Genomic DNA, 20623 nt, shown 5'->3' on the forward strand with positions numbered 1-20623 from the left:
CTCTCTGCCCCAAAATCTCACTTGAATTTATGCTGAAAGGCAAGGCTTGGACCAGCCCACAGCACAACCTGCTGCTCCTGGTCTGCCAAACACACAGCAGGCAGAGGGTTTTCTGCATCCTATGCTATAAACCTGACCCTTCACACAGTTCCCAGGAAGTGAGAGTCTAGAACAAAAGATGAGTATTTTTCATACATGGCCCTGGAAACACAATGACCATGTCACCTGATCTCACTAAAGACAACCCGGCTGTTCTGGTTCTGGAGGGAGAGCCACCCAGGCTGCACGACAGGCCTGGGGCATCCAGCCCTGGATTTCATGGGCCGCTGCAGAGACTTGTGATCACAGAGAGATGCTGCCCTGGCACTGACTTCAGAACACAACCCATGAGGGGCACGCAGATGCACACACACCATGCACAGGAACATGGAAGGCTGGTGGGCCAAAGCTGCAAGCCCTCTTCCCTGCAGACCACAGCGAGGCATCACAATGAGACACTTCCTCAGCTTACATGGCATTTCTGTCATGGAGCACAAGGCTTTGGTTTAGTGGCCACCATGTAAGTCAGGGACCAGAAAAGCACAGTCCCAGTCCCAAATGCCTGCTTTTTACCAGAGCACACGGGCGGTGCCAGCAGCCCGGGCACCTAGCTGTGCCGGTAAGGATACAGCACTCGGATGCCAAAAGTCGCAAGACCTGGGCCTGCAACAGACAAATACAGAGAAAGCCCTCCACCAGCACCATCCTCCTCGATGCCTACAGGATTCCTACTGAACCCCAACTGTTAGGAAGGAAAAAATAAAACACTTAAACACCTGAAATGTTTCGATGACACTGCAAACAAAACTGAGCCGTGGATCTCACATGAGCATACAAGGCAGACTCCAGATCACTGCCAGGGCTGGCAGAACCCTAAAAACCGCTGCCCTTGGATCTGGGTGTCAGCATTCAGAAGAGCATGCATGAAGGAAGTTGTTTAATTAATGAAGAAGCCACAGCCAGGCCAACTCTGGAGGGAAACGTGTTTAGGCTGTGACTTCCCTACAGTGATGGATTCCGTGTTTTCCATAGAGAAACCCCCAGAATTTAGCTTGCTAGCTGAATCTGGAAACCCCTGAACCACAGTGTGGTCCTTAAACCAAGCTGGAGCTGCATCAAGATGGACAAGAAATCCAGACATCTGGTGCGAGCTCCTTCAGGCTTACAGTGCTGTCCTCCGGCCTCCTCAAACCTGTATGCTCACCCACACCAGCATCCCCCAGTGGCTAAGTGGGATGGAGGCAAAGCAGACCCACAGACCCCAGGCATGGGGTCCCTTGACATGAACAGGGGAGAATCAGAGACCAGGGAGCTGTTCTGGCCCTGGAAGAAGGTCCCGGAGGCAGGAAGCTCCATTCCTGAATTAAACGCCCACTGTGATTAAAGGAAAAGCCCTTCATGGCTTCTCTGTGGCTGGACACTGCAAGTACTGTGGAGCTTTCAGAGTGATAAAAGACTGGCCCAGAGTTATGACCACCCCTACAGGAGCCTGAACCTGGATAAGGTGCCCAGGATCTGGGCAGGTAAATCAAGGTTTGGGGCCTGAAGCCATTGCAAAGGTAAATAAATACCAAAAGTGAAGGAGGTCCTTGGAGGTTCCACTAGGAGGAATACACAAAGAATGGATCCTTCAGCCACCTTGGGAAGAGGACATGCTGGAAAGGGGAAGGACTCCCGAAAGGCTGGGAAACGAACGTGCTTCAAGGTATGCTGGATGGTTTTATAAAGAAAACAGGCACGTTTGCGAAGAATGAGCGTCAAGGCTTACCTGAGGGACACCTGACTTGGCCAGAGGCAGCTCCTAATGAAGAGAGAAGAACAGTGACTAACACACTGCACCAGAGCTGTCTCCCTCCTGAAGGACCAGGGAGCATGTCCTGCACCCCAAAAGCAAGGGCAGCAGCTCCATATCAGTATTCGCTTTGGGGAAGCATCACAAACCTGCACTCACAAGCTCACGGCAAGGGAAAACCTAAGGAGGCCAGCTAGCAACACGGAGAAGGTGAGCTGCTCACACCCTCCATCGGCTCCCAGAGGAACCCCTTCTGCGGCTTCCCACTAGCAATCCACAGGCCTCGGAGGAGTACTACTGAGTGGCTCAGCCGGCTGAGACAGCAGCACTATCTTCCAAGAGTTGCTTTTCAGAAAACTCACAAGTGCACAAAGGAGCTCTCCACACCCTGGTCCTGTGCCAGGTGGACATGAACACATGATCCTACAAACAGAAGACGGTGGCCTGAAACCAGAGGGCTTCAGGAAGGGGAGAACCAACCAATGGCCTTGTTCCAAAGCTGTCCAGGGAGTCAGATTAAGACTGCAAGGAAGATCTCCAACTTCTTTTCTAAATTGCAAAGGATGTTTCTGTATTATTTAGACTATAAGATTACGGAATCCGTGCATCGATTTCCCACTTGAAAATGATCAAAGGTAAAAGATTTTAAAGAGCCTCCCCTCCCCCTGCAAAAAAAAAAAAAAAAAAACTCGGAAGCTATAAATAAACCTGCCCGTTTTGTTAAAAAACTTTTTCAACAAACAAGCACACATACAATTATAATCTCTCTCACACTGGGTAGGACAGACACTTGGCTTGGAGCATTTGCATAGGTATTTTTAACGATGAGGCAATAACTTCAAAGCAAGGATCTTTCTATTGAATCCTGAACTTTTTGACCCAAGGAAACTAAAAATACAATAGAAAAAAAGGAGAAGCATCATTGCCTATTCTTGGTTTAGAAATCTTGTCAACCTCAAGTCCACATAAACTGCTCGCTGTGTGGAGGGTGTGGGTTACAGGTGTCCTGGGCTCCACTCGTAGCAGCACGCCCCTGGGCCATACACCTTCGGCCCAGGCATCAGCTGTGAGGAGTTAGGGAAAAAATATGTACTAGGCATCATCTCAAAAAGCTTCATCTTCACAAGACCATAATTAATCATAACGAGGTTAAGAAATACTTAATACCTTTTTTGCCAAAATAGCAAGTGGTTTATTTCCTGCTAGGTCAGAGAACCAACTATGAATTGCACTCTGAGATCGAGCAGTAACCAGCCAATAATTATCTTTAGCATTAACTTGAGGTTTCTTCTTTCCGGTATCCTGGAAAGTGTTAAGCTTTAGTTTCTCAGCTAATATGCTGCTGAAATAAGCTCCGATCTGTGGAAAGAAGACAAAAGAAAACAGACAATAAAGCAAGGCAGTACATTCTACACATTTTTACCTTTACTGTTTTAATCGAAAATCTTCATATAGTCCATCAGAAAATAAAATGTTGATTTACACCCTTAAAGTCAAGAGTTGTGATTGCCATAAGCTAACTCAATGCAAAAACCCACCCAGCACCTCTATTCCACAATTAACAAGTAGTCCACAGCAAAAAGAAGAGCCTTCGAAGACCTCTGGTAGGACAAAACGACAGCGTTCTCCACTCCAATGCCTTGGGGCAGGCGGGGTCTCCCTGCGAGGGGAAGAGATCGAGCCTGGCATCGATTAGTGATCATTCCTGGCATCGATTAGTGATCATTCCTTTGCTGGTTTCATGATACATCACATATTTTGTAAAAGGAAATTCTGCTTATACTTGATGATTTAAAAAAAAAAAAAAAGCTGAAATAAACTTAATTTACTTAAATGCAAATTTGCAAAAAATTTAATTAGGTATTCAACACTTTTGATGGGCCTGTCAATTCCACCAGCATTAGTCCTCAGGGGATGCTAGTGCCACCTGCTCAGGACGTGGCATATGGAGCTTCTGCAATACCTGATCACTTTCCTATTGTCTACACACTAAGGTGGAAAAAGGGACAGGAAGGAAGAGAAGAGAGGAAGGGAATGGAGTCGTGTGTGACAACTGGGTGAATTACAGAGAGCTTACTAGAATTTCCAGGAATCCTTTACAAGCATCATATTTCACCCCCCGAGAATTCTGAAATATGATACAGTTAATAATTCCTAATAAATGTCCCCAATAAAGTTAGCAAACAGTGCAACTACAAGGAAGATAAAATCTCCACCATGGTGACGCATAACAAGCATCACCTCAGAAACACTCATGAGGCAATAAGCAGTCTATCACTGGGGAATCAGCCTTCAGCCACTAGCCAAGTTCACCTACCAGCAGGAAGCGCTGGCACAACATGTTCTGAATGTGAACTGGCCTTCTGCAGTCTTGTGACTAATGTAGTATAAAAAGTCTTTTTTGGTGAGTTGGTGGTAAAAACTAGAATGAGTAGAAAAAATAAGTCTGAGCTTTTCTTAAAACAACTTCACTGCAGTTGTCCTGTTGTAAGCCAATGTTTGCAGAACTTCCACTGAATACCTTAAGTGCAAAACTATAGCAGAACCAGTTGTTTGTAAACAAGCCACCAATAGCAGCTTAATATTAAATCTCCCAATTGATATTTAGTCTTTGCACCAAGGGCTCCAAACAATGTGCATTTTAATCCCAAAAAAGGTTTAAAAATTTTAAAAAGTAGTCTAAGCAATCCATTTTTTCAATTAAACCCTTGTCTATGTACTTGACATAGCAATGGAACATGGTGAATGCCTGGTTAATTCCTGCTAAAAATTTTGTAGAGAAATTCATACTCAAACAAAGTCAAAATTGCAAAGTAAGCAAAAAAGAAGAAAATGCACATTAGGTTCCAAAATTATCAAAGCATGATAACATTTAATTTCACTGTTACAGCAACATATTGACATTATTCAGAAATCTGAAAACATATTAAAAAGAGCTTCGTTCTCACATCCCAATGCTTACCTCTAAGTGATCAACTTGATAAGCTTATGTGTGGTTCCAAGGCTTCCTTAAGTGACTACACATGAGCAGACACTATTTCTGTCTCTTTCTTATGTGTCTGGCTCATTATGCGCACACAGTACGAGCCTTCCGGGTCTGTATACACAGAGCTTCTTCACTTTTTTTAATAGATAAACCCACAAAGTACATTGTTGTGTATCACCATTCAATTAATCAAGCTACTGTTGATGGACCTGCTCCAAACTGTGCTATTATGACTCGTGTTAATGTGGATGGCCTTGTGTGCCTATTACTTCAGACATGTGCAGGTACAGATTTAAGATAAATTGCCAGGGTTCCAGGATTCGGCATTGTGAAGTTCTGCCAATTTGCCCTCTCAAGGATTTTTGCCAATTTATAGTCTTTCAAACAAAGTAAAAGTTAAATTTAACACTTGCTTCCACCCACCCAAACCTAGATGGAAAATAATTCATTTGATAAGAATATGGGGAAAAATTTAGAAGCTATGCTACCATTCACATATTTCATATTTATGAAATCAAATTCTTCTCAGAAGTCCTGAGTCCTTAAACAACCATCAGGAAGAATGCTAGCAGAAGTTGTCACGGATGTTACGTTTGTGTGTTCAGTTATTTGAGTTGACATAAAACTCAATACTGAGCACAACTCAGCAGCTCACATCAGGAGACAGAAAGCATGGGTACTTTCTGTCATGAATTAAACAGTGTCCTCCAAAATTCACACACAGGAGCCCCAGTCCCAAGGTCACTTGATTTAAGATGGGGGCACAAGGGATAACTAAGGTTAATAAGGCCACAGGATGAAGCCCTGATGAACATGAATGAGGTGACAGGGACCACACGAGGGCGGCTGGAGGTGGCCAGAGGAGGCCACAGGAGAAATAGACCTGCACCTCAACTGGACTCCAGCTGGACCCCAGCCTTCTGCAAGGAGATGAGCTTCTCTGTATCTGCCCCAAACTCATGTGTGTCATCACAGAAGCAGAGAATGCTCCCTGGAACTCAAGAGATGTGCTTCTGGGAACTGACCCTAAAGAACAAAAGCCACCTCTCAAGTGTGACTACAGCCTCTTTATAGACACAGGCTGACCACTGTGTATACAGGTGTCAGTCAATTAATTATAGCTCACAAATTAGGAATGCCATCCACCCACAAGTTATTGCTGTGAATACTTTAGTCAAAAGGCAGAGAGCCTGCAAAATAACGCTTCATATTAAAGTAGATCAGTTAGGGCTGGGGTCGGAGAACCTGGCTAGCGTGTGCAAGGCCAAGGCTTTGATACCCAGCACCACAAAAGAGAAAGCTAAAAGACAGAACTCGCTTTCAAAAAGTGGATTAGCTGAGGAACAAGAAAACATTCAAGAGACAGACAGGGGTGAGGCTGCACAACCAGACACCTAAAAACAGTGAATGCAAGTGTTACACACATCTGACCACAAGCCAAAACACAACATAAATCGCACACAGCTAATTGTACATCACGTGGATAAAGACTGGAAAAAGAAAACTCAAATCAACATGCTTGGTCAGTGGAGTATGCAGAAGATGCATCGATACTCTTTCACATCTCTGAAATGATATTTCAGTTGACAGCAAACTGTCAATTATTTATGTATATACAGATACAGGTGGATGCAATAAAAAGAAATACAGAATAATAGACAAACTATCTGCATGCATATCTCTAGAAAAGGAACTATAGAAATTTACCTGCATACATTTTTATATTTTTTGTATGTATGCCTTTAATTTTATAACAGTGAAGGTATTTTAATACCCAAACAATAATAACTCAAAAAGGACTTTTTTTAAAAAATTGATTCCTTAAGAAAACAATTTTATTTGTACACCTAATTGATAACATCACAGAAAGACATTCAATTCAAGAAACTTTTTTTAAAATTTATTTTTTAGTTGTAGTTGGACACAATACCTTTATTTTACTTATTTATTTTTATGTAGTGCTGAGGATCAAACCCAGGGTCTCACAACACGTGCTAGGTGAGTGCTCTACTGCTGAGCCACAGCATCAGCCCAATTCAAGAAACTTTTGAAAACAACATTCTGATTTTATCGGTATTGTATCTATGTGATTGTGTATGTGTGTGGTTTTTTTGTTTTTTTGGGGGGGGTGCTGGGAGCTTGAACCTCAAGGTGCTTAACCACTGTGCTACATCCCCAGCCCTTTTTATTTTTTTTTGAGATAGGGTGTGGCTAAGTTGCTAAGGCTGGCCTCAAACTTGCAATCCTCCTGCTCAGTCTCCCAAGCTGCTGGGATTACGGGCAGATGTCACCATGCCCAGCCTGACTACATATTTTTGATGAAAGTTAGTCTAAAGACAAAATTATTATTTTAAAAAATTGTAGATTTTATATAGCAACTTTATTGCTAGAGTGGCATTGGAGTAGTTTATGCTGAAACTCTATGTGTATATAAAGAGCAAACAAACAAATATTTTGATATTGCAGAGAGCCAGGTTCTCAGCTGGGAGAACACACAAAGATGGAACAGGAAAAGAGGAAAACACCCCAAGGGGTTGGGCTGGAAATGGCAACAGTAGGTAGGCAGACAAGACAGACAGACAGACAGATCTCTGCTTTCCTCTCTGCCACCGAAAGTGAAAGCAGCCAGGAGGAAGGCCCCTCCAGCAGGGCCGCCTTGAGGGCACCCAGGGCTGGGGAGGGAGAGAACAAGGCGAGCCTGGAACCTGCTGTAGTCCCAGGGAGAAGGAGGTGAGCCAAGGGCCAGAGTAAAGGGGCCCTGACTGGCCACACATGGGACCATCTAAGCATTCAAAAGAAACGAAGTAATAAATCCCAGTGCAATTAATTTTAAAAGTAATAGTAAAAAAATTTTAAAAAGAAATCCATGGGTGACACAAAAAGAATCCAAGTGATCCTAAAACAGTGGGAGGTAAAGGAAGCTTTTCTTCACCAAAGAATGCAACCAATACCGCTGAGGAATGATCAGAAACCAGCATTTCGTAACCCTCAGCAAAAGAAATCCCTCAACTGGAATCATCAGGGATGCTGAAATCACCAGGTGGAATTCTACCTGACAGTGAGAATGGGATACTCATAGGGCCTCCGAGTACCATGGGGTAGGGGCTGGGGGGGCTGGGGCAGCACGGGCTCAATCCCTGCAAGGAGGGAGGAAGGAAGGCGGGGTGGAGGGTGCGGGGAGAGGAAGGATAGGAGGGAAGGAGGAGGAAGGAAGGGAGGAGGAGGGGAGGGAGGAGGAATGGAAGGTGGGAGGAGGAGGAAGGGAAGGAGAGGAGGAAAGGAAGGAGGGAGGAAGGGAAGGAGGGAGGAAGGGAAGGAGGGAGGAAGGGAAGGAGGGAGGAAGGGAAGGAGGAAGGAATGGAGGAAGGGAAGGAATGGAGGAAGGGAAGGGAAGGAGGGAGGAGGAGGAAGGGAAGGAGGGAGGAGGAGGAAGGGAAGGAGAAGTAGGGAGGGAGGAGGAACTGAAGGATGAGGTAGGGAGGGAGGAAGAAGGGAAGGAAGAGGAGAGGGAGGGAGGAGGAGGGAGGGAAGGAGGGAGGAAGGGAAGGAGGGAGAAAGGGAAGGAGGGAGGAAGGGAAGGAGGGAGGAAGGGAAGGAGGAAGGGAAGGAGGGAGGAAGGGAAGGAGGGAGGAAGGGAAGGAGGGAGGAGGAGGAAGGGAAGGAGAAGTAGGGAGGGAGGAGGAACTGAAGGAGGAGGTAGGGAGGGAGGAAGAAGGGAAGGAAGAGGAGAGGGAGGGAGGAGGAGGGAGGGAAGGAGGGAGGAAGGGAAGGAGGGAGGAAGGGAAGGAGGGAGGAAGGGAAGGAGGAAGGGAAGGAGGGAGGAAGGGAAGGAGGGAGGAAGGGAAGGAGGAAGGGAAGGAGGGAGGAAGGGAAGGAGGGAGGAAGGGAAGGAGGAAGGGAAGGAGGGAGGAGGAGGTGGGGAAGGAGGGAGGAGGAGGTGGGGAAGGAGGGAGGAGGAGGTGGGGAAGGAGGGAGGAGGAGGAAGGGAAGGAGGGAGGAGGAGGAAGGGAAGGAGAAGTAGGGAGGGAGGAGGAACTGAAGGAGGAGGTAGGGAGGGAGGAAGAAGGGAAGGAAGAGGAGAGGGAGGGAGGAGGAGGGAGGAGGAGGGAGGGAGGGAGGAGGTGTAGGGAGGGAGGGAGAGAGAAGGAAAGGGAAGAGGAGGAGGAAGAGGAGGAGGAAGGGAGGGAGGGTGGAAGAAGGGAGGAGGAGGGAGGAGGGAGGGAGAGGAGAGAGGAGGAGGAAGAGGAGGAGGAAGGGAGGGAGGGCTGGAGAGAAGGGAGGAGGAGGGAGGAGGGAGGGAGGGAGAGAGGAGAGGGAGGTGGGTGGAGGAGGAGGGAGAGTGGAGGAAGGGAGGAGGAGGTAGGGAGGGAAGGTAAGGCACCACAGGTAGAGATCTGTAGGTCACTAAGAGGAGAAACTGCCACTTTATGAGGTAGGAGGGTTTCAGGCGTGCCCTTCGCCAAGTGATCAGACTTCGTGTGACCTGTACCAGGGCTAACTGGCCGCAGCTCCCTCCTGACAGGACACAATGCCGCCTCCTTTCCAAAAAGGTCCAACCTGAATTCTGCCATGGGAAAACCAAACAGATCTCAAGTACAGCCTGGACTGCAAGATACTGGCCTCTCAGGCCGTCTGTCTATGAGGACGTCAGGAAGGCCTTAAGGAGACCTGGGAAGATGGAGAGGGAACTACCAGACTCAGCATGGCAACCCCCCACATCAGTGCTGACCCTGTATGGCCCAGGGCAGCGAAGCCTGCAGAAGGGCATGCTAAACCTGGACCGGCTTGAGCAGCACCAACTTGGCAAACCAAATGCCCCATCACAAACCCGCTTTGTCAGTGGTCCCAGGGGAGGGGGCCCACCTTACCTTTGACGGGTTGATCACAATGTTCCTGGCCGAGCCGTGCTCATCCCCAGTGAAGGCTGGCTGGTTGCTGAAGCCTTGCTTTACGTTCACAGCAGTCAGTTCATCCTACAGAGAGAAGGTGCAAGTTAAGCAGGAGGAAGGAGAGCTGGACCTAACCCAGTCGCAAACGCACGTTTGCTGCCCTCTGCGAGAAGGAAGGGTGGGAAGGACGTGGGACATCCACCAGAGTGCAGTTGCAGACATGCAAAAGCCAGGGCACAGGGGTAGAGAGCAAAAGCCACTCTGGCACTTGCCATTGCCTGTCAACGCCAGGCTACACACACAGGTGCTCCTCATCTCAGTCTCCTAACTTTTCCGCAAGTCTGAAATTTTTTTAACTTCTAAATTATAAAGAAAAAAAATGAGCAACCCCCCTCCCACACACACCAAAACAAAATCATTTGTTGTTATTGTTGCTTTGTATACCAGGGATTGAACTCAGAGGCACTCGACCACTGAGCCACATCCCCAGCCCTATTTTGTATTTTGTTTAGAGACAGGGTCTCACTGAGTTGCTAAGCACCTCACCATTACTGAGACTGCTCTCCTCTTTGCAATCCTCCTGTGTCAGCCTCTTGAGCTGCTGGCATCCCAGGTGCACCAGTGGTAGCGCACAAAATCCTTTTTGACCTGCAATGGCACTAGAGAACCTGGAGCTTGACTCACTCCCTCGCGAGCCCCCCTTCTGTGTGAAGCCTGACTCACCCAGCCTACCCAAGACCCCATGAAGGTTCCCGGGCCCATGCTGTATGACTAGAACCTACCCACAGCACAACCACGGTCAGAGGGAGGCTCAGAGCTCAGCAAAGTTCTTTAAAACATTTGGCTCACTTGCTCCTTACCGACTCTGAGGGAGACCACAAGCTTTCGTCCTCATGCCCATTTCACAGATGCACAAAGCGAGGCTCAAAAAGGTACAGAAACCGGGCAGAGGCAGTCCTGATGCACTCTTTCTAAAAGCCAGACTAGCAAGACAAATTTCCAAATTTCCTGCCACCATGCCACCAAGGAACAAATGCCATGTGAAAATGTGGTCTAAAAATACAGAGCCACAACTCCTACGCTCCTCAAAAAGATCTCCTAATGGGTGGCCACAGGAAAAGCTCCAAGGTCACATCACGTCAAAAATAGCCTAAGCTTGGACTGGGCTGGGGCTCAGTGGCAGAGCGCTTGCCTCACACATATGAGGTACTGGGTTTGTTCCTCAGCACACATAAAAATAAATAAATAAAATAAAGGTATTGTGTCCATCTGCAACTAAAAAAACAATTAAAAATAACAGCCCAAGCCTTAAAAAAATAAAAAATAAATAGGCCCTCCTTGCCCGCCCAGGTTACCTGAGTTAGGGAACCACGGCAGTCTCCAAGACATGGACCAGAGAGAACAAGTGAGAAACTGGAGGACACAGAGCAACCTTCTGTCCCCTTCTCCGGAGCCAAGAAATGTGGTCATACCAGGCGCAGTGGCACACACCTCCCAGCAGCTAGGGAGGCCAAGGCAGGAAGATCCTGAGTTCAAAGCCAGCCTCAGCAACTTAGTAAGGCTCTAAGCAACTCAGAGACACCTTGTCTCTAAGTAGGGCTGGAGATGTAGCTCAGTGGTAGGGTGCCACTGAGTTCCTTCCTCAGTATCGCCCACATCCCTCCCCCAAAATAAAGCAATGGTGCAGCATCAGTCGGGGCAACAGGTGCACAGAACCCAAAACATAGCTCACTCCACCTAATTGGGCCAGAGTGGAATTAGAAGAGCCACTGGTCAAACCGCTGCTGTGGTTAGACGGGAAGCTGAGGGATGCAACAGGTCACGAGGCTGATGTATCTGAACAGCCTCAGAGGGTGGCTTTGGCTAGGAGTGGAGGCGTCTGGCAGCACCCCTGCAGCCTGCCTTGACTGGTGTGCTCCCGCACATGGGTGGGCTCTCAAAAGACCCCTTATGAGACATGCAACTCCAGGGCAATCCAGTCTCCGCCAGGCAGAAAGGTCACAGAAGTCATGATCCACCCAGAAGATGAACAGCCCACCTGCGTCCTGAGTCCTCAGGTGGTGATGTGAGAGGACAAAACTACGTGATGCACATTTTTAAGTCAAAAAGATTCCAGCCAACTTGAATAACCAAACTCGCTAAGGACATTTCCGTGGTCTCAGAGTCGGAGAGAGCAAGTGTCCATACAAAAAGGATCATGACCTCAGGAGAAAACTGAAGGCGCCTGTGTCTTCCACCTTCTAGCAGGCACTGCAAGAAAGGGCAGCTGAGAATGAGCCTCTGTCTTTACTGGAACCCACGTCTGAGCTTCGTCAAGAGGCAAGGCACGGGGCTTTCAGGACGAGTTCCATCCTCTTGGTGCCATTTCATAGTTGAATTCTAAATAGACCCTAGCTCAGTTAACCGCTACTGTATTTGCTAAGCCCTTGAGGTCAGGTTTCCGCAGAAACTAAGGAGTTAAAAGCCAAGAACGTCACGATCAAAATGTGCCCCCTGATGGCCTACTCCCTAAAATTTCTGCCAAGACTGAACACTGATGGCAAAAATCCAAACAATGAGTTAAGATTCAAATTCCAGAGTTTACTATTGTTGTTTAAACAAATGTTTCTCAAACTCCAAGAATGCACTAATAGACCCCTTTTAAAGGAAAAGCACTGTCTCCAACCTGAAGGCATCTGTGAATTCCGGTTTGAGAAACTGGCTAAGGCATAGATACTTGATGTCATTAGGTAGCTTTAAGAGACTCAGAACAAAAGGCAACCTGTGTTACATGAATTTAAGCAACAAACTTTTATGACACTACTCTGCAGGCCTTTGCCAAGTCTAATTAGGCAAAAATAGAAGAGACAGAGTCCAGATTTCAGAACAGCATGCCTCTAAAACCCCCAAGCCAGAATCTGTAAAGGACACAAATAGCTTCCTCTTGCACCAGCCTTGAACTTCTTCAAAGATTTTTCAAAATAAAAGAGTAACAACCACCAAAATTCCTATAATGCCTTTCCTTACAGTCTTGACCTTGCTCCATTGTACCTCATGGACAGTTCTTAGAACCACAGCTGCTCCTTTGCCCATCTGCAAAGGTGAGACAGCCAAGACCCCAGAGACCTGGGGCTCACAGCGTCAGTGAGGATCCAGGGCTGGGTCTGCACTCAGGGCACCAGCCAGCAGAGATGAACCTCTTCCAGAAAATGGACTCCTCAATAAAGGCTGACGTGTCCCTCGTTGTACAACATGGAGAAGAGAAGAAAAAACTATTCTACTAACTGTTGGGTAAGAGGCAACCATGTATTCAGAGACAGTCTTAAATGAATTTTTCATTAACAGCATCTAGGGCAAGAAAGAAAAAAGTATTATGTGTGTGTTTAAGACCAAATATTTTCTCAGCAAAGAAACAAGAAGCTTAAAACAGCGACTCCAACGGCCCCTGTGGCCCAGGGTAACACCACCCGACAGTGAACTACCCAGAGCCTTGGAAAGGTGCACAACTGACTTGGGCCCAAGGCAACCTGAACAGGGAGAAGGGAAGAGTCCCCCCCCCCCCAACTGGCCTGCCTTGCCATTGATGCAACTGAAATCCAAGCCTTAAAGCAATTCTAGGGAGATAGTCACTCAGGCAGAAATAGAAGCAAAAGCCTAAAAAAGAGCCCACATTAATGTGGAATGCCAGTGGTCACTTCACGTCTCCACGTCCCATACTGATAGGAAGAGCAGGGCTGTGGGTGAACCCCACAAGCATCCAGAAATCTCCTGCGTTAGCCTTGAACTTCAGAGAATGAGCTTATTTTTTGGATCACTTTCAAAGCAATCTTTTAATTTCAAGAATACATTTCATTAGGAAAGTGAAAATGTTTGGATGCCAGTTTGGAAGCTGCTGAAGCTCTTTCAGGCTCAAGAAACAAAAACAGTTCAGTGTGGCAGGACTTCTGATGACCATCTGAAAAGCAGGTCACCCACACACACCCTCCACCCAACCACAGAACATGGGTGAAAACTCGCGATTTTCTCAGTCACCTAGTAGTCTAACAAGCTAACTAATGAATATTCAATGACTTAGACAGAACTGTCCATCAGCCACACAATGACACAGAAGTGGAGAAATATCCCTCTAATGTGCTGGCCAGGCAGGCGGGGTTAATGCCCATCTTACCCAGAACAAACACAAATTTCTTATAAACAATTTTATAATTACTTTTCCTAACTTTGTCCATCCCTCCTCCAAAACAGCCTTCTCTCAACCCCAAAGACTATAGAACCCTATTTATTTGTTATTTTTATTTTTTGGATATGCATGTTTTAATTGGTCATTCCTAATCTGAGAGAACCAAGTTAGCCTGATGGACATTTTTTTTTTTTTGATGTTTTCATTGGTACATTTAGTCATACATAACAATAGGGTCATTTTGACATGATCAAAGAGGCATGGAATCCGATTTGTTCCATTCCAGGCCTTCAGTACTTCCCCCTCCTTCCTTCCCCCTCCCCTGTCCCCTGTCCTCTATTCTATCTTAGACCCCAGGTTGGAAGACGGAGTAAGACATGGATCGCCTTCACCAATACACCTAGTGGTCCTTGGGTAACAGCAGACAACCCAGGAGATAAGAGAACACTCTTTCATCCCCTCCTCTTGTCACTAACAAACCCAGCCCTGCATCTCTCAAGACATGTCTAACATTTATTCCTCCTTCCAAAATGTGACAGTGGCTCTCTAAATGTGGCCACTGTCACAGCAGGGCCTGGTCACTGTTCCCCACTCATCCTGCCCTCTATGCAGCCTACCTCCTGCCAGGTCCTGAGACACTATTTCCCTTTCTGCACTTCCCTACCCAAAAGCCTCAGGCGGCTTCCCACACTCCCCCAGGAGCTAAAGCAGCATGACTCTCCAGACCCTAAGTAACAACTCTGAACTGTTTTCCAACTAATTCTGGCCCCAAATCAGAACAGAAGCACTGGGACCAGCATCCGAAGCCTCCAGCAATCAAGCTCCACATGCTGGTCTTGCTTCTAAGCATCAGACTCACATGGAGCTGGGTTTGAATGCAGCCCTCACCCAGGACGGGGGCCACAGGAGCCAACCTCTCTGCACCTGCCTGGCTTTGTTGAAAAGGAGACTAGAATAACTCACAGGGCTGGGGTTACATAAGATAAATGTGCAGTTTAGCACAGTGCCTGGCCCATTATTAAGTGCCCTATAAATGGTGGCTACTGTGATTATAGCCGTTTTCTATTTTTACATTTTAACTTTCACTTAGTCTATTGACTATTCCACGCCATTCCACGCACACCGTCTTTTCAGCCCCTGAGTCTCGCCTTGTGCCATTTCCACCCCTGGAGCATAACCATGACTTTGTCTGTGGTTTTCAAACCACAGCTCAGGCCTCCCTTCAAACAGCAAGTAATTAAATACAGCACTGTACCAGGTGCTGGAGACCCCCACAGCAAGCAGAATTGAAGTATGATGCAGTGCCCAGGAGAAGAGCCGCCCATTCAGAGGGCAAAGACCACCAATGCCCATCCGGGCAGTCAGACAGGTGTCCCCAAGAAAGAGCTCTGAGTGGGCTCTGATTGCAGAGCAACTAACACAGGAGAGTCCATGTCATGGAAGGCTCCAGCAGTTAGAATAGAGAGAGGCAAAATTAGTTCTAAGGAGACTGAAGAATTTGGGATGCTACTGTGATTCCCAGAGCAGCCACCAAAAACAAGTAGTAGTATAACTAAACTCTCAATAAGCAAATTAAAATTATAGTGTACAATAATCCAAAGAAAGCAGAAAAGGAAACCCCAAAAACAAATAGTAAAATGGTACCAATCCCAACCACATCAATCATCACATTAAATGCTGCTTAAATGTCATGGACTAAGATTCCAACTAAAAGGCAAGGTGGCAATTCCTGTAATCACAGCTACTTGGGAAGCTGAGACAGGAGATCACAAGTTCAAATCCAGCCTGGACAACTCAGCAAGACCTTGTCCCAAAATAAAAAATAAAAAAAGCTGGGAATGTACCTCCACAGGGGAGCGCTTTCCCAGAACATGTGAGGCCCCGGATTCAATCCCCAATACTGTCAAAAAAAAAAAAGAAAAAGAAAGAAATTGTCAGATACATTTTTTAAAAAGGCAAAATCCAACTACATGCTGAACTTTAAGTGTACTTAAACAGATAAATTAGCCAGACACCGTGGCACACATCTGCAATCCCAGTGACTCAGGAAGTTGAGGCAGAAGGACTGCAAGTTCAAAGCCAGCCTTAGCAACTTAGCAAGGTACTAAGCAACTCAGCAAGACCCTGACTCTAAAGAAAACATAAAAAGGGCTGGGGATATGGCTCAGTGGTAAAGCAGCCCTGGGTTCAATCCCTGGTACCAAAAAATAGAGAGAGAAAGACAGACACAGATTGACAGTAAAAGGATGGGGAAGATATGTCCCATCCAAACAACGAACACAGTATGGAGCAGCTCTGGACAGCAGCTATGTGCACACCTTTAAGTCCTGAGTGAAGGCTCAAGTCATTGCACCCCGCAATACACTGGGCTTTACCTCCACTCAGAGAAGGAGTGGGCAACACCTGATGGGATTGGATTACACCCACTTGTTTGTTGTAACCCTACCCTATGCCCTTTTTTGAATAGAATAATCAATGAAACAGCCTCCCCCAATAAAACCGTTGGAGGCATGCTCTCTCTTTCTTGCCTGCCTTGCCTCCTTGGTGGGAGCTAGGTCAGAGGGGCCATCACAGAACCCAAAGAAAAAGGTATTTCTCTGTGTGTGATTATTTCACATCAGCCCAGTTCTCCTGGATTGACCCTGGCTGGCTTAGTCATGTGTCGTGACAGAATACAAGAGGACTGAGGTAGCTATATCAATATCAGATAAAGCAGTCTTCGAGAGGAGGATTATCAGAGATAGAGGGGATCCTCATCACAATAAAAAGGTCACTGCCAGGCACGATAACAATTCTTGCTAACGAATCCCTGGCAAAAAGACAAACAGAGGAAAGGCTTGTATAAAGTCCACTGGGCTTTTGGAAAAATCAAAGAAAGGCTACTGTCCAGAATGAGCCTGAAGCAGGAAGAGGAAGAGCTACACAGGGTCCTGTGGGCCATGTGAAGGACACGGTCTATACCACAGCAACAGCACAGGCATTATGCAAGGAGACAAAGTCACCCAACTTGACTAGGTCTCCAGCACAGACAACTAGAAGCCTCTGAGGAAGCAGGGCACGGCCTCCGACTCAGCCTCCAGAAAGCAACCAGCCCAGGACATGCAGAGCACCTGGGGAGGGCCTTGCAGACACACACTAGTGGGAAGAACTGAGTCCCCTGAAAGATCCGTCAGAGTCCTGACCCCTATACCTGTGAGCAAGCCTTACCTAGAAGAAGAGTGTTTGCAGTTGAAATCGGGTCAAGATGGGGTCAGACCCAGCTAGGATGCATCCATCTAGTATGGCTGACGTCCTTATGAGAGGAGGGACAGACAGTAGCATGAAGACAAGGCTGAGACTGGAGTTAAATAGCCACATGCCATAACCGGACCACGAGAGGAGGCACAGAGGACCTCCCGGGAGAGGGACCAGGGCCTGCCAACCCACTAGTCTCAAGCTTCTAGTCCCCACACCTGTGAAAGCACATCCCCACCATTCTCCCCATCCTGTCTGGGGAGCCTGGGTTCAGCAGACCCAGGAAACCAACCAGACATACAGGAAAAGGGACACTTCATTCTAACCCTCAGGGCAACACTGCCCCTAAAATAAATATCCAGGTCATCTAGCAGCAGCGCAGAGACCATTACTGTGTCACAAGAAGTGACTCCAAAAAAGGGTCTAAGGAGTTTCTGGAGAGAAGGGGGAACTCGACTCAGGGGCAGTGGCATCCATGCACAGGTGAGGGAACGTGCAAGACCTTGTCCCAAAATAAAAAATGTACGTGGCCAGTCGGAGGTACAGACGGGTTTCTTTAGGAAGTAGACCCACATTCAAGGGAGAAACCTCGAGAGGGAGAAACCCCTTTCGGGGTTGCTGGCTCTTCTTTTAAAAACACCTGTAGAGGGGTGGGTGCTGCGGGCGCCATGAACAGGGGCTGAGCACGCAGAGCACAGACCCTTAGCCATGACCAATGAAGGTGAGGCGCAGGTGGGTCTCACCTTCACTGGGAAAGGAATCACAGCTCTGGGAGTGGGCGTCACCCAGTGGGCCTGGGCCACACCCTCTGAAACCCAACCCCTTGCCTCAGAAAAGAGGGTTTCAGGAGTGCTCTCTCTCTGCCTGCCTCTCTGGCCTTCTCTGTGGGAGCTGAGGAGGAGGAGCTGTCGCTGAACCCTAAAAAAGGTATTTCCTATCTGTGTGGCTATTTAGTAGCCAGCCCAATTCACCTGGAGTGACCCTGACAGATCGAGTCCCCGGTCATGGCAGGTGGGTATGGGAAGACATCAGTCTGGTGACCTAAAGACGGGTTCTGGTGGGGTGGTCCCCTCTCAAGATTTTCAGGCTGAGCTGGTCTTTAGAAACTGAGCAGCAGGTAGCTCTGAAAAGTCCTCTAAATTATAGGTTTCTTAAAAGGGCATCTCTCTCTTTAGTTAATGCATTCATTGGGGGTTTAATTAACAGTGCCCAGGCAGAGTTACAAATTTCCCAGGAACCTGGGAGCTCTAGGCCTAGGAAAACAGAGACAGCTTCTGGAGCGACAGGCCTGGAAATCACACACAACTTCTGACTTAAGACCTTATTTCCCTTCCCTTCGCCTCCTTTCTGCCTGGGTGTCCAGGTTCTTCCATCCTACCTCCACTGCACTCCACATCAGAGGAGAAAAACTACATCACCAAGCCCTGCGAGCAGACACCCCGGCAGGGCACTGCAGCAACAACACCTGCCCTCCACCTCCAGTGGCTACGCCTAGCGGGTCTTGGGTGCATCTGAGGGAGTCTTTAAAAGGCATTCTGCAGCCAAGATATCTGCATAATGAGAAGGACGCCAGCCTCCTCAGGAGGACAAAAGGCAGGGCCAAACCGACTTGGGGGCAGCAGGGCTCCCCTAAGAGGCCAGCTGGTCCCTACCCCATCCCTGCCAACGGCTCTGACACCAGGCCACACGTGCACAGAGGCCACACCTGAGTCAGCTCTCAACCTCCACCACCCATCCACCACAATGCTGCTGCTCAGCCCCTCCACACCCTGCCTGCAGCATCCCAGGCTAACAATGGGGACCCCATATGAAATCAGAGGACGCAAGCTCAACACAACACAATAAGAGTTGTCCTCACAGCGACCTGCGGCAGGCAAAAGGGAAAATAATAGTCATGGTACCGAGAGCAGCACTCCATGCCCATCCTCCTGACAGCCACGTGCCCGGGCAGAGTGGGAAACAGGCTGAGTAGGCAGAAGGGCAGGGTGGGCAGGCAGCCACGCCAGAGCCAGGCCCAAGAGGGCCTGATGTGCTGCTCTGCAAGACAGAGGGTTCCAGAAGGGCACAGCCTGCTCTGGACAAGCCCAGCCTAGAGTGCAGGGGCTTCTGTGAGATGGAGACCAGCCCCCTACTCCACATGCTCATGGCAACAACAGGGGAGAAGGGCACATGCTGCAGGGTCACTGGCACATGCCAACCACTTTAAAAAAAGGACTGTGGCGTGGCTGGAATGCGGTCTTCTGTACAGCCAGCACGAGAGCAGCAATCTGCACACGCTGGGCACTCGGAACCCTTCCAGGGTGGCAACACAGGCCCACCAGGACTGCTGGGCACACCTGGGAGCGCTGCGTCCTGTGTCCCAGCCAGAGGTGGCCCCACCAGGCTGGCTGTTCCTCTAGGCCACTTTCAGACAGGAGATCTTTGTCTCAGTGATAGCTAAGTGTGGCCCATTTACCCTACATTCCATGCCCATCTAGATGACTCCATCCATTAGTTCATATTCAGACCCCACTCGATGCTCGTCCTCGGCCCATACCAAGCACCTGGATTTGGCTCTCAGGTACATCCCAGAAGAACACCAGAACTTTCAGACCTCACATTCATATAGCAGAACAAGAAAGTGAAGTATCTGCTGGCCCTGCCCAGGACACTAACTAGGGAAGCCCACCACTAGGTTTGCCACCACAGCACCTCCACACCGCAATCTCACCAGGTGAATTCCACCTGCAAATGATGCCACACCCAGCACCTCAAGCCAGTATGCAAGGGGACCTGAACGAGGAGAGGAAGGAACACGAGCCCACTTCCACTCCCCTCAACCTGGCTCCTCCGACTTACCCCTCACCTGGCTCCTCCTACTTACCCCTCACCTGCCTCCTCCTACTTACCCCTCACCTGCCTCCTCCTACTTACCCCACAGCCTGCCTCCTCCTACTTGCCCCTCAGCCTGCCTCCCCCTACTTACCCCTCAGCCTGCCTCCCCCTACTTACCCCTCAGCCTGGCCCCTCCCACTTACCCCTCAGCCTGCCTCCCCCTACTTACCCCTCAGCCTGCCTCCCCCTACTTACCCCTCAGCCTGCCTCCCCCTACTTACCCCTCAGCCTGGCTCCTCCTACTTACCCCTCAGCCTGGCTCCTCCTACTTACCCCTCAGCCTGGCTCCCCCTACTTACCCCTCAGCCTGCCTCCCCCTACTTACCCCTCAGCCTGCCTCCCCCTACTTACCCCTCAGCCTGCCTCCTCCTACTTGCCCCTCAGCCTGCCTCCCCCTACTTACCCCTCAGCCTGGCTCCTCCTACTTACCCCTCAGCCTGGCTCCCCCTACTTACCCCTCAGCCTGGCTCCTCCCACTTACCCCTCAGCCTGGCTCCTCCCACTTACCCCTCAGCCTGCCTCCCCCTACGTACCCCTCAGCCTGCCTCCCCCTATGTACCCCCCAGCCTGCCTCCTCCTACTTACCCCTCAGCCTGGCTCCTCCCACTTACCCCTCAGCCTGGCTCCTCCCACTTACCCCTCAGCCTGCC

At 48.6% G+C, this 20623-nt stretch overlaps 1 protein-coding gene across 2 annotated transcripts in view; it reads right to left on the minus strand.

Annotated features, from left to right (window-relative positions):
- Positions 1-20623, minus strand: part of Med12l (mediator complex subunit 12L) — a 271847-nt gene that overhangs the window by 234280 nt on the left and 16944 nt on the right. For both annotated transcript variants that reach the window (XM_026408177.2, XM_026408176.2), the window contains exons 2-3: positions 9686-9790; positions 2999-3190 (exon numbers count right to left, since the gene is read on the minus strand). In XM_026408177.2, the coding sequence (XP_026263962.2) occupies positions 2999-3190; positions 9686-9790 (297 nt within the window). The remainder of the gene's footprint in view (positions 1-2998; positions 3191-9685; positions 9791-20623) is intronic.

The sequence above is a fragment of the Urocitellus parryii genome, chromosome 2 (genome assembly GCF_045843805.1).
Source record: "Urocitellus parryii isolate mUroPar1 chromosome 2, mUroPar1.hap1, whole genome shotgun sequence".
NCBI lineage: Eukaryota > Metazoa > Chordata > Mammalia > Rodentia > Sciuridae > Urocitellus > Urocitellus parryii.